General features: G+C 41.1%; 1 protein-coding gene across 1 annotated transcript in view; it reads left to right on the top strand.

The window, feature by feature from the left end:
- SLC26A7 (solute carrier family 26 member 7) overlaps window positions 1–19,277 on the top strand; it is a 146,925-nt gene extending 127,648 nt beyond the window's left edge. The window contains exons 13-18 of the mRNA XM_006020005.2: window positions 5,155–5,292; window positions 9,520–9,568; window positions 14,950–15,053; window positions 16,108–16,162; window positions 16,249–16,352; window positions 19,224–19,277. Of these exons, the coding sequence (XP_006020067.1) occupies window positions 5,155–5,292; window positions 9,520–9,568; window positions 14,950–15,053; window positions 16,108–16,162; window positions 16,249–16,352; window positions 19,224–19,259 (486 nt within the window). The 3' untranslated portion in view covers window positions 19,260–19,277. The remainder of the gene's footprint in view (window positions 1–5,154; window positions 5,293–9,519; window positions 9,569–14,949; window positions 15,054–16,107; window positions 16,163–16,248; window positions 16,353–19,223) is intronic.
- Window positions 19,278–21,423: the final 2,146 nt, after the last annotated feature.

Raw genomic sequence — 21,423 nt, 5'->3', positions numbered from 1 at the left:
GCGTCAGTTGTCAGTTGCCCCATCTGGCTCAGCAGGGGTCCAATGTTGCCTCTGCTTTTCCTCCGGCTCCCCACATATCTGAAAAAGGACTTCTTATTGTCCTTGATGCTCAAAGCTAGCTGGAGTTCAGTTGCAGCCTTGGCTTTCCTGGTCTGCTCCCTACAGGACCGGACCAGTGCAGAATAATCCTCCTTGGAGGTGACTCCCATCCTCCATCCTTTGTAGGCCTTTCTTTTTAGCCTCAGGAGATCTGCTAGGTCCCTGGAGAGCCAGGGGGGCTGCTGTGCCCTCTTGCTGCCTTTCCTCTGAGATGGAATAGACTTAGTTTGTGCATTGAGGATCGCTCCCTTGAGGAGCAACCACTCCTCTTGAACTCCCCTCTCCCTGTGGTCACGGTCCCTTAGGGCCTCACTGACAAGCCTCCTGAGCTTGTCAAAGTCGGCTTTCCTGAAGTCAAGGACTTGCGTGTTGCTGACCGACTTGCCAGCTTTTCGGCGGATGGTGAAGGTGATCAGCTCGTGGGCGCTGTCAACCCAGCTCGTGGTCGCTGTCACCCAGATTCCCATCCATTGCAACATCATTCCCATTGATGTTGTAATGGAAGTAGCCCACCACCTTCCTGCATTTTTAAATCAGCTGGGTGGTAGTGACGGCACCATCACCAGCAGCTGTGTCCCCCTCCAAGGCATCTCTGACTATGAGGTGCAGCCTGTGTGCCACACAGCAGATGTCAAGCAAGTTGGCATCATGGACAGCCTTGACCATATTGGCCCCATTATCAGTGACCAGGAACCCACGGGAGAGCTCATCCTGCCCAACGAGCCACGCCTGCACCAACTGGTTCATGGCCACCATGATCCCCCTGGTTGTGTGGGACTCATCCCTCACCTTGGCTCAAAAAAGAGCCCACCGATGGCCTGACTGATCGCACGAGTACCCTGTGAGGGAGAGGTAGGCGTGATCTCCACCCTGGCTGCTCCAGATGTCAGAGGTGAAGTGCAAGGCTACCTGCGGCCCTGCCTTGCACAGCTCCTCCCTCAAGTACCCGCTGCATGCCTTATATAGGGAGGGCACCACCATCGTGCTAAAGGTGGTGCATGCAGGCACTTGGTAGGATGGGACCATGAGCTACCTGAACTGTTGCTGCTCAGCTAAGGAGAAAGCCTGGCCATCCAGAGCAAGCATCTCCCCAATTCTTTGAGTGATCTCGCTCGCCCTTGCATCCTGCTCCCTTTTGTCTGTGGCTTTCCCTCACTGCTCCAGGGAGACCTGCCTCTGCTTTGTGGGGATGGGGGCTTTGAAGCAAGTGGGGAACTTCCCTTTGGGCATGATTCTGCTGGTGCCAGGCTGAGGAAGAAGAAGGGCAAGGAGGTGCTGCCTCCTCAGATGCAGCAGCATCGCTGTGGTGGTGAAGTGTTTTACCTCCTTGCCCTGGCTGATCTGCCTTTGGCAGTGCTGGCAGATAGCAACCTGGGATTTGCCACCTCAAAATGATCCCACACTACACTACTCCCCCACTTCTGGGTTGAGGGGGCCTTATCCCCCTCCTCAGCAGGCAGAGGCACAACAACAGGAGGAGCTGACTCAGCTGAGCCACTTGCCTTCACAACCTCCTCTGAGGTGCCTTCCTGAAAAGGAGACCTGGGTCTAGGGGAACTTTGAGAGGTGTGAACTTTTAAACTCAGTTTCCCCAGAATTTCTTTAGCTAGCGCACTCAGGTCCCCTGGTTCCAGATCCAGCTCCTCCTCTGGCAGGGAAAGGCTCATGCTGGGAGATGAAATTGGGGTGGAGAAGACAGTCATACTGTTGCTAGTGCCTATTTCTGGAGTTAGGGGAGGGGGTGCAGGCACAGGGACAGGTACTGCTCCCACCTCCTTGCTTCCACTGGCAGCAGAAGACTCATGGCTTCCAGGCAAGTGGATGTGTCTATGTTTGGGGCGGGGGGGACTTCCAGCTCTAGTTCTCCCCCTACCTCCTCTAGCCTCTCTCTCTCCCCTGCCAGAAGACCTGGCACCTGCTTTTCCAGCACACTTCATATTAATCTTTCCTGTGCTGGAAAATGTGTCTGTGTGTGTAACTAACTAATAATCAGGGATCCTGGTTTTCTCTGTTTAAAAAAAAAAATCCCCAAATTTCGGTTTAAAAAAATGACACAAAATCCACATTTTCCCACAATGGAAAAATGTGGATTTGGGTTACTTTTTTAAAACTGAAAATTGGGGATTTTTTTAAATCAGAGAAAACCAAGATCCCTGCTAATAATATATGTCTTCTTCTTCTTCTCTGATGTATGACTGTGTCTGACTTCTTTTGTGTTGTGTTTACTGTTGTGTGTGTATCTAAAATAATATCTCTTCTTCTTCTTCGACTCTCTGACTTCTGTGTTGTGTTAATCTGAATCTCTATCTGACTTCTGTGTTGTCTGTAGTCTGATTGTAACTATACCTAATAATAATAACTATATATAATCTGATCTTTTCTTCTTCTATGACTCTCTGACTTCTGCTGTGTTAATCTGAATCCCTGACTACTTCTTCTGTGTTGTATTTACTGTTGTGCGTGTAACTAAAATGCTCTCTTCTTCTTCTGTTTCGGTCTGTCTTCTGCTGACTTCTGTGTTGTCTGTAGTCTGATTGTAACTATACCTAATAATAATAACTATATATAATCTGATCTTTTCTTCTTCTATGACTCTCTGACTTCTGCTGTGTTAATCTGAATCCCTGACTACTTCTTCTGTGTTGTATTTACTGTTGTGCGTGTAACTAAAATGCTCTCTTCTTCTTCTGTTTCGGTCTGTCTTCTGCGTTGTGTTAATCTGAATCTCTGACTTCTTCTTCTGTGTTGTCTTTAGTCTGTATGTAACTATAACTAATAATATTAATAACTATATATAATCTATTCTTCTATGAATGTCTGACTTCTTCTGTGTTGTAATAATATCTGACTTCTTCTATGATGTATGTGTATGAGTGTGTGTAATGTATGTGCTTCCCTGCACAGTGATGGATCACACTGCCAGGGAAAACACAGCTTTCTCTTAAAAAGCGTTGGGAAAAAAAGACCATGAACAAATATAAATTGAAAAAAATGGATTGGATAGGGATAAGTAGAGGGATTCTAGTTAGTAAGCTATATCCAATCCTTTCTAAGAACAAAAAGTAGCAGGAGACAGACTAGGTAGGACGTCAAGCCAGTCCAGTACCTTTCAGATGCTGTTGCTCAGGCAGAAACAGCTCACAAAAGGCACAGAAAGGCTGCAGACAGAGGTTTATATGCTGTTTCTACATCCCTCCCACAGAGCACTGTGATTGGAAGGGGAGTCAGGGAATGATCACAGTCACTGGCCAGCTAGAGATGTCAGTCTTTCTCCCCCTGCTCCTCCTCCCTCTTCTCAGTTTCTGTTCCCCTGAAAGACTGTCTTCCGAATCTCTGAGTCTTTTCCGTATCTTTTCCGAATCGATTTGGAGCCTTTGAATCGATTCAGAGGTTTTTTTATCTTATCCTGATTCGATTTGTATTTGGTGATTTGGCCTCTGAATCGGGCTGAATCTTCTCTGAATTGAATCATGGACCCAACTTTTGCACAGCCCTAGTAGTTATGGTCATGTCTGACTGATTAAACTAGTTCCCAGAAGTGTGAATAGTAGTCTGCAAAATGGGGAAGTCCGTCTGGTTTGTGGTGAAAATTCCATTCCTATTTTGCTCCAAGGTCTACTAAGAATGCTGTGCATCTTCTTTGTAATTTAATGCTTTCCCTGTTCTACTTACCAATTATCTCTATGTCCACTCCACTTACACTCTGCATAGTGAACTTACTCTCCAGCTTTGCACATGTCCCTGGCTTTCAGAAGAGTTAGTGTGGGTTGTCTGAATATTCTCATTTTTAGCTCCAGCATGTTTCAGCTATGTTACTTATTTGTGATAAATTATTTCACCTTTTAGATTTGGTAAATCAGACTTTATTTTGTCTTGTGGTTTTCTTGGTTTTTCAGAGGATTGATTAGATTTGTTGGACACAGGCCTTTCATAGATGACATTTTCCATGGATTGAAAATTCCAATGAAGCCTTTCTAGGATATTTACCTGGATCTTCATGGTCTGTTGTTCCCATCCCTAGGTGTTGCTGGACATGTGGCAGCTTTTTGCCCCTCATAGTTAATAGGATGTCTTATTTTCTTCTTTTCCTGTTTCAATTTTATAGGTTTTTTTTTCAGATACCTTAGAAGTTCAGTCTCTTTTGACACAATGGCTGCATCTACATATGCATTTTACTATGGAGTTGACAGGACCGCAGCAGTTTGAGCCAGATTGGAGAGCCCCAGGCTGACAGCAGGCTCAGCTACATGGCTGCAGTTTCAGCATTCTTGTGACCCAGTCAGCCTCTCTGCCACCTAATGCTGACACCCCGAGCCCAGCCCAAGCCTGCTGCTAGCTCAGGCCCAGCCCAAGCCTGCTGCTCTGCCTCGGCTCAGACTGGTTTGGTCCCAGGCACATGTGAAGATACTTTGCCCGGGAGCAGCTGAGCTATGCTGTGAACTATGCTGGAGTTTACTGAGCTGCAATAGCTCATGTAGATGCACCCAATGTGTAAGTATAAAGAGTCAGAGAGCATGAAGTTAGTACATCATTCAGGTTTTTTTTTGTCTGCAGAAGATGGTCTTATAATAAGCATTTCCTGAAAACTTAATTCTCTAAGTCCCTATACATGGGACTGTGTATAGGTTTATGTTATATATTCTAACTTGATACTCCTTAGTGCAAGATAGTACTAAGAAAGAAGATCAGAAATGACTTCTGCAGTTTACAATTTGTTCAGCTTTGGTTCAGAGTAGTTCAGGCTTCCTTCATTTGTTATAATTTTAAATACAGAAAAGGTCAGTCATTTTATTTACCAAATTGTCATTCTTAAGATCAGCCATGCCAAACATTATGGTTTTGTTTCTGTTTTTCCTTTTAACTAATCACATTTTCCTTGATTTAAGCAAGTCAAGGGAGAAGACTATTCTCCAGTTAAAGCACCATGGTACCCAGAATCTTTTCACAAGACTAGTAACTTATATTTTGTAGGATTGTTAAAAAATATTTTTCCTTTTTTTAAATCTGAGGGAATGAGTCAAACCTTCACAGTGCTTTATTTATTTCACCCCAAAGGAATCTTTGCAACAGGTAAAGATAGTTTCGGTGAACAACCCACTTGTCTTTCTGAATGCCAAGAAGTTCCATGCTGATTTAATAAAGATAATCCAGAAGGACAATGCAAGCAACCAAGCATATGATGATATAAACAAGGTAGGACGTGCTACATTCATCAGTAGTAATGATGGCAATAATGATAATGAGTGCTTTTCTCATGTTCATTCCATCAAATCTCACAGCACTCAATCAGTAATACAGTAGAAAATCACATTATGCCATAGATGATCAATTTGCCATATAATAAAATTAAAACCTAAACTTCATCAAGTTCAATCTATTTAGTTTTTCCCATCACTGTTTGGAAGGAATACATCTAATATATGTATCTATGTAATTCAACAAAAGATGTTAATGAATCAATCCAGTACCACAGAAATTCATGGGAGAACTTCCACAGGCTTTGGTATATAAAGGCCTATTTGCATCACAGAGGGCATGTCTACATGTGCATATTAACTGCAGTAACTGAAATTACTACACAGTAACTGAAAATTACTCCACAGTACAGGTGGTGTCTACATGTGCAAGCCTGTACTCCACAAGAAATATGTTGACTTATGCCAACTTGGGTATAAATTTGATACCTGCATCATGCGGGTATCAAATTTATGCCTGAGTAGTTACTGTGCAGTAACTCACGCATAGACACCTTACTGCACAGTAACACTGTGTGCATGGACTGACTTGGGACTAACTTTACCGGCAAGTTGGTCCATATACAGCATTATGGTGCTTTAACACCTGCACGTGCAGAAGCCAGCCTAAACCCATTTACTGTGTAGTAAGTAACTGTACAGTAAATTTAACGCACCATAAATGCACATGTAGATGTGCACAGATTGAATATCTGCCACGGAGGTCCATGGGAGCAACAGTTTTTCAGCAGCTCTCATAATTAGACTTATGCCATTGTAATTATCAGTAATTAACTTGGAAGCAACAGGAAGTTACACAGGTGTAAAATTGAGGAACAATACTGTAAAGTAATGTTTCTCCTTAAGTTTTTACAGTGATTATCATAGTTTTGGTAAAATCAATAAATAGAGGATATAAAAATAATAAAAACACATCACTGGCTTTAGGGACACTCACCACAGACATCTTGACTATTCTAGTATACCTGCCAATACCTATTATAGTTTTAAAGGCTAGACAGAGTTTGCTTTTGTTTAACAGTAATTTATTTACAGCTTTTGATAAAACAATTCAGTAAAATGAACAATAAAAGTATAAATAATATAATAATAAACTTATATAGTTTATGGTTACTAAGCATTCAATAAGATTGCACAATCTATTAGCATAAAGAAAATTAAAACAGAACATAGAATCATAGAAAATTAGAATTGGAAGGAACCTCAGGAGGTCATCTAATCCAATCCCCTACTCAAAGCAGGACCATCCCCAACTAAATCATTCCAGCCAGGTTTTTCTTGAGTCAGGCATTAAAAACCTCCAAGGATGGAGATTCCACCACCTCTCTAGGTAACCTGTTCCAGTGCTTCATCACCCTCCTTGTGAGAAAGTTTTTCTTAATATCTAACATTGACTTTGCTGGCTGCAACTTGAGACCGTTGCTTCTTGTTTTGTCATCTGCCACAAAAGAGAATAGTCTAGCTCTGTCTTCTTTGTAACCACTTTTCAGGTAGTTGAAGGCTGCTATCAAATCCCCTCTCAGTCTTCTCTTCTGAAGACTAAATAAGCCCAGTTCCCTCAGCCTGTCCTAATCATAAGTCCTGTACCTCAGTCCCCTAACCATTTTTGTTGGCTTCTGCTGGACTCTCTCCAACTTGTCCACATCCTTTCTGTACTGGGGGCACAAAACTGGACACAGTACTCCAGATGTGGCCTCACTAGTGCTGCACCAGTGTGGCCTGCACCAGTGCTGTACTAGGGAATAATCACTTCCCTTGATCTACTGGCAACGCTCCTACTAATGCAGCCCAGTATGCTGTTAGCCTTCTTGGCAACAAGGGCACGCTGATGGCTCATATTCAGCATATTGTCTACTGTAAGCCCTGGGTCATTTTCCGCAGAGCTGCATTTCTGCATTTTCTGCAGAGCCAGTTGTTCCTAAGCACATAATGGTGCATGAGATTGCTCCAATATAAGTGCAGGACTTTGCACTTGTCCTTGTTGAGCCCCATAAGAGTTCTTTTGGCCCAATCCTCCAATTTGTCTAGGTCACTCTGAATCCTAGGCCTACCCTCCTGCATATCTACTACTCTCCCCATCTTGGTATCATCTGCCAACTTGCTGAAGTGCACTCCATCCCATCTTCCAAACCATTAATAAAGATATTGAACAAAACTGGCACCAGGATCGACTCCTGGAGCACTCCACTTCATGTCAGCTGCCAACTAGATATTGAGCCATTGATTACTACCCATTGAGCCCGATGAACCAACCAGATTTCCATCCAACTTACAGTCCATTCATCCAACCCATACTTCCTCAGTTTTCTTGTAAGAATGCTGTGGGAGTTGGTATCAAAAAGCTTTGCTAAGGTTAAGGTATATAATGTCCACTGCTGACTGTTCCTGATAACTTTCTTCTCCTCCAAGTGCTTAGAAATGGATTCTTTGAGGGCCTGCTCTATGATCTTGTCGGGGACTGAGGTGAGGCTGACTGGTCTGTAGTTCCCTGGATCCTTTTTCTTCCCTTTCTTAAAGGTGGGCACTATATTTGCCCTTTTCTGATAATCCGGGACCTCCCCCAGTCGCCATGAGTTTTTAAAGATAATGGCCAGTGGCTCTGCAGTCACATCAGCCAACTCCCTCAGCACCCTCAGATGCATTGCATCTGGCCCCATGGACTTGTACACATCCACTTTTCTAAATAGTTCCTAACCTGTTCTTTCACCACTGAGGGCTGCTCACCTTCACCCCAAACTGCGGCCCAGTGCAGTAGTCTGGGAGCTGACCTTGCCTGTGAAGACCGAGGTAAAAAAGGCATTGGGTATTTCAGCCTTTTCCTCATCATCTGTCATTAGGTTGCCTCCACCACTCACACTTTCCCTGATCTTCCTCTTGTTGCTGACATACTTGTAGAAGCTCCTTTTGTTACCCTTCACATCCCTTGCTAAATGCAACTCCAATTGCGCTTTGGCCTTCCTGATTTCATCCCTACATACCCAAGCAATATTCCTATACTCCTCCCTAGTCATCTGTCCAAGCGTCCATTTCTTGTAAACTTCCTTTTTGTGTTTAGGATCACTGGAGAGTGCTCTGCTAAGTCAAGCTGGTTGCCTGCTATATTTGCTATTTTTCCTACACGTTGAGATGTTTTGTTCCTAAGCCCTCAGTAAGGTTTCTTTAAAATACAACCAGATCTCCTTGACTCCTCTCCCCTGCAGATGAGAACATAGGATATGATACTCAACGTAGTATATGATAATACAGAAAATAGATAAAACAAAACAATATCAAATAATCAAGTAAAAAAATTAAAAGTATATTTGATTTTGCTTTTGTTTTTTTTGCTTTAACTGCTATGGAGACATTCTCTGATAAAGACAGCATAAATAACTTGGTAGAGATAAACATATTTGATTTGCCTGAAATTAATTTAAATGTTCTTTGGGGTGGATATTTTGTCCTTTATATGTACTGGGGAGTGCTTAATTCTACAATTTGCTAAATTTTTTTTTGCACAGTATGGGGTTCTTTTTTTTGACCTTTATTCAAAAGCAAAACTTTTTTGCAAAAACTAGTTCATGCCTTTGTGGGTTTTTAGTTATATATTTATAATTTTAATACATTTATGTTATATCTGTTATAATTTATTACCACACATTTAATATTTTATCAAAATCATTATCAAAATATTAGATTTTTTAAAAGCCACATTTGAATAAATAAAACATGTTTTTGGTAAATGAATAATTTTGAAATTATTTTAGCAAATATTTCAATTAACATAGACTATTTTGCCTAGAACAGAAAACTAATATATTTTCAGCTGTTTGTAATGTAAACAAGGTTGACATTTTGAACTTTATTCATTTACTCCCCTCCCCCTTTTATCAGCTCTGTGTAGCCCCCAGGAGATTAAAATGGATCTCAATTCATGAAGGCTAGAGATTGGCCTAGAAAGCCAAAGTGAGGCAGTGAAACAATAATACATAGGTTGAGATAACTTTTAATCAAATGTTGCTGAATTTATTTCACATGTTAAAAGGATCCACAAGACTTTCACAGAAAGAAAATGTTGATGCTTTCCTTTAGAAGGGAATAGAAAAATTCCATATTGGCAGACAGAATTAAGAAGGCATTGATAGTTTTTCCTTAGTTCTTATATTGAGTTTTCCTTTTGTTTCAGTGTGAACAGAACACATTGCTCAATCCATTATCCAATGGCAGTTGTCATGGTGAGTTTAGCTTTTATGAAACAAATTGAAAGGAAGATGGAGTGTGTGGTGTTGGTATGTCAGATGTTTCCTGATTTTTACATGAATGTTCATGGCCCAGAAACTAATGTGTTTCCGCATGCCAAGTAAAGCTTGAACACTAGCAGTGCCATCTTCCCTATAGTATCCTGTCAATATGCTTTGCCTTTGATCTGGAGGGCTTCTCAACCCTCTTAAGTTGAGAATGTAGGGCTAATGGAGTTTTTAACCTACGTTTTGAGATTGCTGATAGAGATTTACAGCTTTGAATCTAGGAAATATTCAGAGGGTACCAACGTATTTCACATAACCATAATTTACTCATGAGACAGCAGAGAAATTATATTATCCATGCCTTAGTCCAGATTTGAACTAAGAACCTGACATACTTTAGAGTCCTGGTTTTCAACCTTTTTAGACTCAAGGCACCTCTCCACAACTTTTCTGAACTTAGTGGCACCCCATCTATTCAAAAACTAATTTAACTTATTTTTGTACTATAGAATAGTAATAAAGCAACTCTGTTGCAAAGTACCTAGGAAGATCACAATGCTTTGGACAATATGAATTCCTATTGGGAAACTCTTGGTTTATCATGTCAATCATGTGTAGGTGTTTGCTAATATTGTGTGGCACCCTTAAAAGGATCTCACGGCATCCCAGGGTGTTGTGGAACCCCAGCTGACAATCACTGGTTTTAGTCCCTCAGCTAAAAATAACGAAAACAAAACCCAACAGATTTATTAGAAACACTGCCTAATCATGAAATGAACTGAGCATTGTGTGGATTATTGTGCCTGGTCAGAGCTTACTGCAGAGCTGGAGCATAGACAGTAAGTAAAACTAAAAATAGAAACACGATATCAAATTTGTATGGCTTTTAAGTCTATTTACAATATAGGCTAAGAAAATTGAAATGACTCAAAATGATCCATATCACCTTACCTCAGAGTATGGAATAAGAAAACTAAATAAAGGTTTATTTTTTTATTTGAGATTTAAAATATATAAATTATTTCATAACACACCTAATAAAATGCCAAAACATAGTGCAAAAGGGAATCAGGACTCATATTAGAGATGATATCTTTCATTAGACCAACAAGATTTTTGCAAAAAAAAAATTCTTTGATTGCAAGCTTTCTGGCACAAACACCCTTCATCAGGCACTGGAGAAAAGATTGCAAAAGTTCTCCAGGGTAGAAATGAAAGTTCATATTTCATATGATCTCACAGAGGAATCAATAGGTGGAAAATTCCTCTGGGCATTCAGTTCATAGCTAGTATGGAGCCTTTCACCTCCTGTGAGGATTTGTGATGATGCAAATTACCTTGAAACAAAGCTCCCACTTTTGTTTCAAAGTCATTTGCATCATTGCAGAAAATATCATCTCTACTACGAGTCCTGAGTGCCTTTTCCTTGAGACCAATACAGCTACAACCTGGATACCTCAGAATGCAGTGCATACATTCCTACAGGGTAACTAGAGTGACTTTTTTCAGGAGATACTTTATACAGGTAACTTAAATCATGGAAGGAGTTCAAATATAACATTTATTCAACAAACTTATAAGCATTCAGGTTCTAGTCAAGAATCTGAATTTGGACCATTGGCTGAATGTTTATATTCATTAACTATATTTATGATGACTTTAAGGGATTACATTCTTTGTTTTATTAGAGGGTGATGGAGTCTGTAGCTATCTCTAAAGTATTGCAACACGCACTACTCCTAGTAAAGGCAAAAAATATTCTGTAAAATCCATGCATTGCTAGAGAGATGGTTAGAGACACTGACCAAAATAAAATTCTGATTTCATTTGGATGGCTGGATCTTTCACAGTGTCTGAGCACCACTTGTATCATACCCAATCTTACTTTGAGCCGTTAAATCAGGAGTGGGCAATTATTTGTGCTGGAGGCCAACTTAGAGAGTTTTGGTGAGCTGTTGAGGGCTGGGTCAGCACCCCTCTCCCCCCACAACAATTCACCAAATCTCCCTAAGTGGCTCTGCCCTGTGCTCGGCTGGGCAGATGGGATGGGGTCATGGACAGGCAGGGAATGGCATCTGGGAGCAGGACTGGTGGGCAGGGCTGGGGCTGGGGCACCCTGGGATCATGGGGCGATGACAGCATGGGATCGGGGCCCAGGGAAGTGCTGTGATCCACTCCCCACACGCCCCCGCGATGGGCTTTGGTTCTTCAGGCTGGAGAGCAGATTGTGGCTCTGCCCTAGGCCCAGGCCCCACTCTGTAGCTGCCCTGCAATCCCAGGGTCTCCATGGAGACTGGTCCAGGACCCACATGGGCAGGCCGTGCTCAGCTGGGTGGATGAGACTATGGGGCAGGGAGTGGCATTCAGGAGTGGGATGGGCAGGCAGGGCTGAGGCTGGGATTGGGATCATGGGGAGGTGACAGTATGAGGCTGGAGCCTGGGGCAGGGCCATGATCTGCTCCCTGCACACCCCTTCCTGCAGAAGCGGCACCCATCACCGGGGCATGTGGGCAGTGGATAGTGTGTCTTCTCTGGGCCCAGGCCCTGGCCCCATGTTGTCACCACCCCCAAATCCCAATCCTAGTCCTGGCCCCAGCCCCACTGCCCATCCTGCTCCCAGATGCTGCTCCCTGCCTGGCCAAGTGCACTCTGTTCACATGGGTCCCAAGCTGGTCTACTTGAAGCCCCCACCCACCTGCCCCATCCAGTGCCACCAGCAGTAGGATGGGATGCCTAGGCCAGTGGGGCCAGGTCTGGTGGTGGTGGCAGAGACTGGCAGCAGCAGCTGAAAGGAGCTGCTCTTGCAGGGGCTGCCAGGAAGTGAGTCTGGTTGCAGCACTGCCCCAGCCCTGCTGTGTGCCCTGGGGCTGCAGGCCTGACCACATGCACCATGGCCTCTGCGGCCCCCTATGCCTGGGGCAGGCAGGGCTAAGGGGACCTCCTCAGGCCAAAAAAATCCCTTAGCTGGCCAGATGCGGTCTACAGTCCATATTTTGTCCACCACTACCTTAAATGGTATAGGCATAGGGAGCACTTTCAGCATCTGGGGCATGGGGTTTGGGGTGTTATGTTGGCTACTGGAGAGCAGGCAGGGGACTGAGGGCAGGACGCGGAGTCTTATCTGACAGAGGTCTCCGTAGGTGACAGCTGCTAGTGCTGTGCAGCAGAGGCTCATGCTGCTGCTGCTCTGAAGAAACAGGCAGCAGCCTGGGTTCCCTGGGGCTCCTCCTGATGCCCTTTTCTTTCTCTGGGCACAGGGTTGTGCCTCCAACAGCAAGGTATGCAGAAGGCATCAGCAAAGTGTGCAGTGACCATCCTTGCCACCCCCCACCCCCCGATACACTGTTTGGTGAAAGGATGCACCTGCCCATGGCAGAGACTCCTGGGAGGAGGGCCCTATATTGATGCCCTCTCTAGGGCTAGTCCAGGGTTAATGCCCTGCTCACTCTGCCTCAGTTATGCCACTGTTCAATTGTGAATATTGCTCGTGATAGATCTCTTACCAGTGGTGAATTTCATCCTAGGTGCATTTAGATAAAACTACGAGAGAGAAGGACGACAGTTTCCAGAAACTGGGTTAATAGTGGAATTTCTGGCAGTACTAGTATTAAACACCAACAGTAACTCCAGAAGTTTTCCAGAAAGTTGGACTGGACTGCTTATTAAACAGTTCAGTGGGTTACATTTTGGTTTTAGACATTTACCTAAGCATCACTCCAGGAGTGGACCTGGAAAGCACTTTGATTCAGATACATTACTTCTGTTTCTTACTGTGAGAGTAGTAGTTTGCTGTTGGTCTGTACTAGCAGCAAGGGGAAGCAAACTTAACACAAGGTCCTAATCATAACCTGCCCCTCCCCTTTATATAGATGTATATAATGATTTTCTATATATACATATATGTATACATATTTATATGTAAATATTTTATATAAAAACTATCTTCTACATTTCTATTTATACATAATTCAATACAAACACAAAGAGAAACTGCTTTTATTTTGGAAATATTGGTGTGATATAGAAAAGACTTCAGTGAACCATCCAGTCATCCTCATAAATCTTTGCTGGATTTCTATAGCAGGAGTATCAGGCAGGAGCTTTCTTTTGAAATTCTTTATTTTTGTTTGCCATGTATTTATTAACATACAGCTAAAAAAGCCAATAAACCCCCAGAGCTATAAGTCCAGTGGACTTTGATCATAGTCTACTTTGAGGAAGGAATTAATGCTAGTATAAATCCCCACTGTGTTGGAACTGTAAGCCCTCTCAAGAATTGAAAATCTTTGTATCTGTTTTTTCAGAACTATTAAGCTTAACGCTTCTTTACGTTCAACCCCTTCCCCCACCCCCATGTCTTTCTGAGTGCTTTGCGGTTTGTGCTTACTAACTTTAATGTTAATATTTATTCACAGTGTGGCATAAATAAGATTTGTTTTACAGTGCTCTCTGTGAGGAAAGTTCTGGAATCCTTGACTTAGGCCATGATACAGCAAAGCAATTATGCATGAGCTTAATTTTAAGCATGTGATCTCAATGACACTTATATACTTATATACTTAAACTGAAGCACTTGCTAAGTTACTTCCTGGATCGGGGCCTTGATGTCTGTATGTTGCTTTGACTTTTTGTAGAGATACACAGCTCTCCTTATAATGGACAGGAATTATTAGGTGATCCATTCCTTTTCATAGATTGTAAGGTCTTGCTGGGGTCACCTGCCCCTTACCACTGTGAGATTGGTCTGAGGCAGTAGAATCGATTCCTTCAGAAATACAGACTATTACACACTTCACCATTTTCTGCTAGAAATTGCAAAACGCATTTCTTTGTTCTACCTTCTCAACTCATATACAGTAGCATGCATAATTAAAAAACAAACAGAAAGAAACCAAATGAGAAATACATACCAAGAGTGGACACACGCTTCTCCCCCAGGAGAAGAATGAAATAAATATTAGTTATGTTGAACTATTGAAAGGCATTCAGATACTACTGCAGTGATGAATACAGATATAGGAATCTGAGCAGAACAGAACAGAATACTTTCCTACATTTGCTAGTATTTTGTCCAGACTAGTTTTGAAAACCTGAGTTAGAAAGGCTTGCTTCATTTCCAATGAGAGATTATTCCACTACTCAAGTATGTTTTATTGGAAAGATGTTTTCCCCAGACCTCCTGTTTTTTGGTTCTCAGTTTTATCGTGTTACCCCATCACTGTTTCTGCTGTACTTTTTGAATAAGCCATTCCCTTGCTTGGTATTTCCCAATGTACAAAGTGTTTTGTAACACAGTATGTTGTTTATTTTTTGATGAGTGAATGTTATTCTTTCTGGAGATTCTTTCTCATTTCATATCAAATATCTAGGTGAGTCATCCGTAGAGCCATGCCCTAATGAGAGATGTGCTTTCATATTAGACTGCAGTGGACTGACTTTATTTGACTATACTGGAGTCTCGGTGCTTCTGCAGGTATTTATGACATCATGCATGTATGTGCTGGAAATTAGGTCCAAGTCTGTATTCACCTTGCATATCAATTGACCCAAAGTTCAGTCATGTGACTATAAATAGCAAAGTACAAATAATAATATTATAATAGCAATTCAGCTCTATATAGTAGCCCCCAAATTACTTTTAGAAACTAAATCATATGACTGCTGTTAGAATTAAATTTATTGAAATTTATTTACTTGGCATGGGCTTCATTGGGATGGCAAGAGTTGGTCCAGATTCCTGATCTGAATCAAGCAGAGAGGGTACTTGAACTTGGGTTTTTCCCAACCCCTCATGAGTGCTTTAACTATCAGGAGACTGTGTATTTGGAGGTGGCTTTCCTGAATATTTCCTCTCAGAGCTTTTCTACTTTGCATGGACTACATGCGTATTTGTTGAATCAGGGACTATACCCCTGGGGTCCCACCTCTCCAGGGAGTGCCCTCATAAAATGTCTCCATAGTCATTCTCATTTCTTCTCTTAACTCACTTACTGATTCAATGATTATTTATGTATTCCATGCATGGTAGCACAGTTTCAACAGAAGAACTAGATAGCAACCTCCAGTAAGTTATCTGTAGCATGATGGTGAGGGCAGTTTTCTGGGAGTGACAGGCAGGGGTTTAAATCCCCTCAGACACAAGTGAGACTTGAACCAAGGGTCTTCTACATCTTGGGCTAGTGCTGTAATCCCAGGAGAGGTGGGTAAGGGAAACATCACTATTTTCACCATGGTCTCCTCCTCATAAATTCATGTTGAATTTAAAAAATGTTTCAGATCAGTTGCAACCACATTTACTGGTTTCCAAAAAACGAAACAAAACAATACCAAAAAAAAATCTAATCATGCCCACTACAGTCCTAACACACTTCATCGTTTTTAGATTATAGAATGGCTCCCTCTAATGGTAGTTTTCAATGTAATTTGAATAGAATTAAAGTATGTTTCTTACCTGGTTTTGCTTGATTTATTCTCTTGCGATCCTTCAAATAGTTTTGCTAAATTCATGGGGTTTTTTTTTCATTTAGATTTACATGGATTGTAAAAATCAGAACATTAATGTATTACTAGCACATTGCAAAGGTAAGTATCAATTTACAAGAAAAGTTTTGAAGAATGAGTTAAAGCCCACATTACTTTTTAATGTTAATGTGTATATTTTATTACAGCTTCCTTGATAAAAGCAATGCAGTACAGTGACAACCTAGGATCTGAAAATCCTATCTTCTTTGAATCTGTTTCCTCTGCAGTTGGTGCTATTCAGATTAACAGGGTGAGTTTGAATAGATGAAATCAAAAGTCTCAAAGGCTGAATTTGGTTATTTATAGGACTTTATTACTCTGTGGAGGCCTTGCATAGTCAGTGAGCTCCCTTTCTTCTGTATCTTCGGCAGCTGGTTCTAAGGATGGATTGTTCAAGCCCATAAATGCCCACTGGCTGCTGTCCCAGGCTCAACTGAAGAGTTATCTGACAGTCCTACTCTTTCATCATCACTCTCTTTCTTTTATCAATAACCTCTATATCTTGGTAGCTTTTGTCCTGGATTCTGGGCCTGCTGTGCTCTGGTACATAATATGGGGTGTGCCTACAGTTCCAATTACAATATAATGTGGAGATAAGACTATAAAAAACATAAGTGATACCATGCTGGGTCCAAGTTGAGACCCATCTAGCTACTGTCCTATCTTACAGTAGCACAGAGCAAATATTAAGGGGAAGAGTATTTATGTAGGGCATATCCACACTCATCTGTCCCCTGCTCCTCTTCCCTTACAGCTTCCAGCATTTAGAAGCTTAGAAAATCTCATTTTGGAGGTTGCAGCCCTACTACTACATTTAATCCTCACTGATGGGGCTATGAGGCATGAATTTGTCTAATCTTCTTGTGAGTCTTATTCATTTGTTGATCCGAGCTAGCTTCTTGACTGGTTAAAGTGGCCTGTACTGAGTTGCACTCTTGTTGCCTACAGTACTTTTTGTACAGGTATCTCAAGTATCTATTCCACAGCATAGGTATAGTCATGGTACAGGTTACGCCAAAGCAGAAGGTGCCCAGAGGAAGCAGAATTCCTCAACTCATATTTAAAAGCACAACGTGGAGCTAAAAGGCTGAGGAAAGCAGAGGAACTTTACAGAAAAAAGAGGCTTAAGGTATGTCTACACTGCATTGTGCAGTGTTGTGTAGGGATACTCACGCTAGAAGCAAGGTAAATTAATTGGCATGGAGCTCTGTACTAGCTGTGCGCCTAGAGTGCTGCCATCTAGTTTCCTGAGAGCTCATTTAGGATGGTCTGGACACATCTACATGTTCCTTAATGAACCTTAGATACTGCTCATTTAGTTTAGTACTTCCTTAAAGTACTAACTAAATGTGCATTAACTAAAGCTACTGTGCAGTAGCGCAGGCAGATGGGTTCCTAGTATGGTTTTGACTATGACATGCTATTGCACAGTTTTATTAGTCCAATGTGCAGTAAGTCTCCCATGTAGACGTGCTCTCTATACTGCATTTCAGTGGGCAGTGTAGATCTTGCTTCCATGAAAGTCTGTAGATGAGAGAGCAGAAAAATCTTGAGAAATGGAAGAAAAAACTGCAAAGAGAAAAAAAAGCTTCATTTGAGAGATGAGGCTTAAATCAGCTTTGATTTGATACAAAAAGTGCCAAGTTAAACATCAAGTTTTATTGGTAAAAATCAGTTATTTCATTCCTTGTTAGAAGAGTCATAAACCTGGTTAGTGCTTATAACTATAGACACTTTTTCCATTGTGATCTTAGTTATTTTCCCATAATTTTGTTCATGACTACAGAGATGGCCAGAGTCCAGCTTCTCCAGAAAACATTAAACCAGTCAATGGACTATGCTTTTGTCAGTTACTACAAGCCAGCACTTTCTGCTAATTACATTAGAAGTGCCTCTTTTTTGGCTCCCAGACAAAATTTGTCTTTGTTGGATTTGCTCAAATAAAGGTGCATCAATGTGCTCGTTCAGTCAATTACAGGACAGGGGAAATATGGCTCATTCAGTGATACTTAGCATATTACCCTTCATCCAACAACAGAACTCTTAATGGAGAACAGCAGGGCAAAAATAATGTACCGTGACACTGCAAACTCTGATGATTATTTGTTATTGTGTCCAATTCTGCCCAAATACAAAATTTCACACAAATGTTATGTTTTAAAACATAATACTTGGCAGCTTTCATTAGAGACTCTCCAAATTCCCGTCACCATTAATTAACCCTCATTATACTAGGAAGTGGCAGTGCTGGGGATGGTTATTTTTGTGCTCTAGTCACGCCACCTTCAGTTATGCTACTATAACTCTCTTACACATGCAGATGTTCATTAAGTAATATTATTCCCATGTTATACATGGAGAAACTGAGGCAAGAGAAGCCTAGTTCACTGTCCAAAGCCATTGTGATAGCTGGTGACAAACTGAGAAGAGAACCGATAAATCTGAATTACCATCCCTGATGCCATCGTCCTCTAACGGTGCACACAAAAACTGCAGAATTTCAGAGGTTCTCTAAAAGGATTTCATGAGACACTAAAAGTTAGATTAAAGTTAGTTTAACACTGCTATTCCCTTTTTTTTTTAACTTCCCCTACCCCTTGATATGAACTGCTAATGACTCTTTGGAATATTCATGCTGCTTGATATGTTCCTTGCCCATAACACCTGAATGGGAGAAGATGGCAGTGGAGGGAAAATGGGGAAAACAACACATGAATGGAAAAATAAGGAAGTGGACCTGATGGAAAGTGTTTGCTTTGTTTCATTTTCCACTTGAGACTGTGGGGGAAATAATTCAGCCCTGTCACAGAGGTGGGCAGGCTGGCATGATCTTCCCTTTCCATGTTTAAGTCTGATCATTATAAATTACCAAGAATCTTCTATTTGTGTCTGGTCTCCAGTGCTAATATCACATTGGCTTCATTTTCTTTATAAAGGCAAGAAGCTTATTGCTCATCTGATCTTGAGCTGTTTTGATCCCTTTTTGATTTCTTGGTCTTTACAGTGTTATTTATTTTTAAAGCAATGCTTTAGCTGCTGCTATTTCATGTCCTCACACTAGCAGAGTACAAGTGAGAATGTAGTAACATGCAATAAGACTTTTCTATTTCTTCAATTTCAGAATTTCAGCAAACTCAATGAACACAGTGAAGTGTGATGCTGACATATTGCAGAGTGGCTATTTTGATCTGCTAACATACAGACTAAGCTATGCCATACCTTTTCCTTAAACTTTTCATGAGATCCTGTAGGCAATATTTTGTATGCAAGGTTTATTTAATAGAGTCCGTTATGACAGTTGTTCTTTTCTTGATCAATAGTTGTCAAAAGTTTCTTTTCTCAAGTACCATCAATCAAAGAGTATCCCTATGTTGGATTATTCTGTAGTAGTTTTATACAATATTTTCGTACACATTTAGATACAAAATATTAGGCAGAAGACAGAGTATTGACCTTTATTAGGGTGATGTATATTGATTTAACACTATTTTATAGTCACTTTATTTGTAATGCACAAACTATACTTTTGTGCATGGGATGAAAAGACCTTACGAATCCTTGCAAATGATCTATTTTAACTGATATAGTATGTGTTTCAGATCATTGTATTTATCCTTTCTCTAATTAAATCAACCATGTACAGTCACATCTTACAGCATATTCTTGCGTAATTAGCACAGTTCTGCATTTTTGCACATTCTTCCTGTATGCCTTCAAACACCCACTGAAGTTAATGGGAGTTTGGGTGTGCCAAGAAAGTATGTGAAATAAAGTGGTTTATTGTGTGTGATCATGTTTCTTATTAGCACTAGCCATGATTCCATCTTGCTGCATTTTAAGAGCTAGAGGCATCCTTTAGTTCAAGTGGAAAATATTTTCACTTTCAGCGCCAAAGATTCTAGGTTTAATCCTCTATGGTGGTAGTGGAGTACATTTAGTGTAACAATATCTCAATCCATATTCCCAGCCATTGTACATCCTCAGATATGGTAACTCAAGGTAGCACCATCAAGTTTACTGGATGTGCATTCATTTATACAGCTGAGGATCTACCCAAAGCCCTGTATTGTACTAGAAATCAAAAGCAAACCTAAAATTGCCTGTGCAAGACCTACATATTTCAGTGGGTAAATGAGCAATTTCATGAGCAGATGGGATAATTTTGTATTTACCCATCCAATTACACATATATCTGAGGGTCTTGTACATGCAAGCAGAAGTTTCTGTGTTTCTTGGGCAACAGCTTGAAAGTTTGCCCTTATAAATTCCAGGCTCAGTTCACCAGCACATAGTAGTTGCTTTGCCTAAGTGGGTTGATTTGGACTAAGCAGCCAAAGTACACGTTATTCTGCTAGTCTGTAAAATTGAGGAACTGCTATATTATATTCTTTTGTTAAAAAAATAAAGTCATAATGAGAGTCTATGAAATTCTACATGTTATCTGGTTCTGACAACTGCCTTCATTTTCCTAAAGCTAAATCTTAGTGCCAGTAAGTCCCCAAAATACCCTAAAATAAGGCAACATGAATATTGATGGTTAACATGACTTTAGTGCCACTGAAATCTGCAAGTCTGGCAGTCAAAACCATCATAAAAAAGTTACCTTATAATACAAAACACAATATGTTATATATGGGAACTGGTTTTTAAATTTTACAACATACAGTGGTGCCAGATATTTCCATATCTGCAGCTCATAAAACTGTATGCATGCTTACCAAAGGGCTCAATGAAACCAGTTCAAACAATTGTTTTGTAATACAGATTATATAAAACCATATGGGTTACACTATTTATGGTTAGAGGTATGTATGTTGGTTTCTTCCTCTGTATTTGGTGATCTGTGAAACAACAGCATCGAAATATGAGAATCAAGCATGAGCCAAGGAGAAAAAGGAAACAGGGAACTGTGCATGCCAATTGCACTCTCTTCCCTTACACTGATCTAAAGCGCAGACAGTCAAAAAAACCTGAGACCGAATTGGCTCAGTCTTTGCAGGTTAGTCTAAACTGCATAGATTGAATTGATAAGCCCTCCCTGCTGGTCTGGAGCAGACAGCTTGAGCCAAAGTTAGCTCACCCACTCTGGGAGGGGAGCTTGTAGGGGAGGTGCAAAGCATCTTGGGATGCTGGGGGACTGTGAGTTAATTTGAGGGGAATCTGGGACAGAAGTTCAGTAAACTGATTCAACCTAAATCAGTTAAGTCTGATACTACATCCATCCAGGTTTATCTTAAACTGGGTTCGGCCATTTTGAAAGCAGTGTATGTGAACTGAACTTCTTTTATGTTACAGATTTAAACCAGTTTATGATCACTTAT

The sequence above is a fragment of the Alligator sinensis genome, unplaced genomic scaffold (assembly GCF_000455745.1).
Source record: "Alligator sinensis unplaced genomic scaffold, ASM45574v1 scaffold273_1, whole genome shotgun sequence".
Taxonomy (NCBI): domain Eukaryota; kingdom Metazoa; phylum Chordata; order Crocodylia; family Alligatoridae; genus Alligator; species Alligator sinensis.
This window is presented reverse-complemented; position numbering and strand designations above follow the sequence as displayed.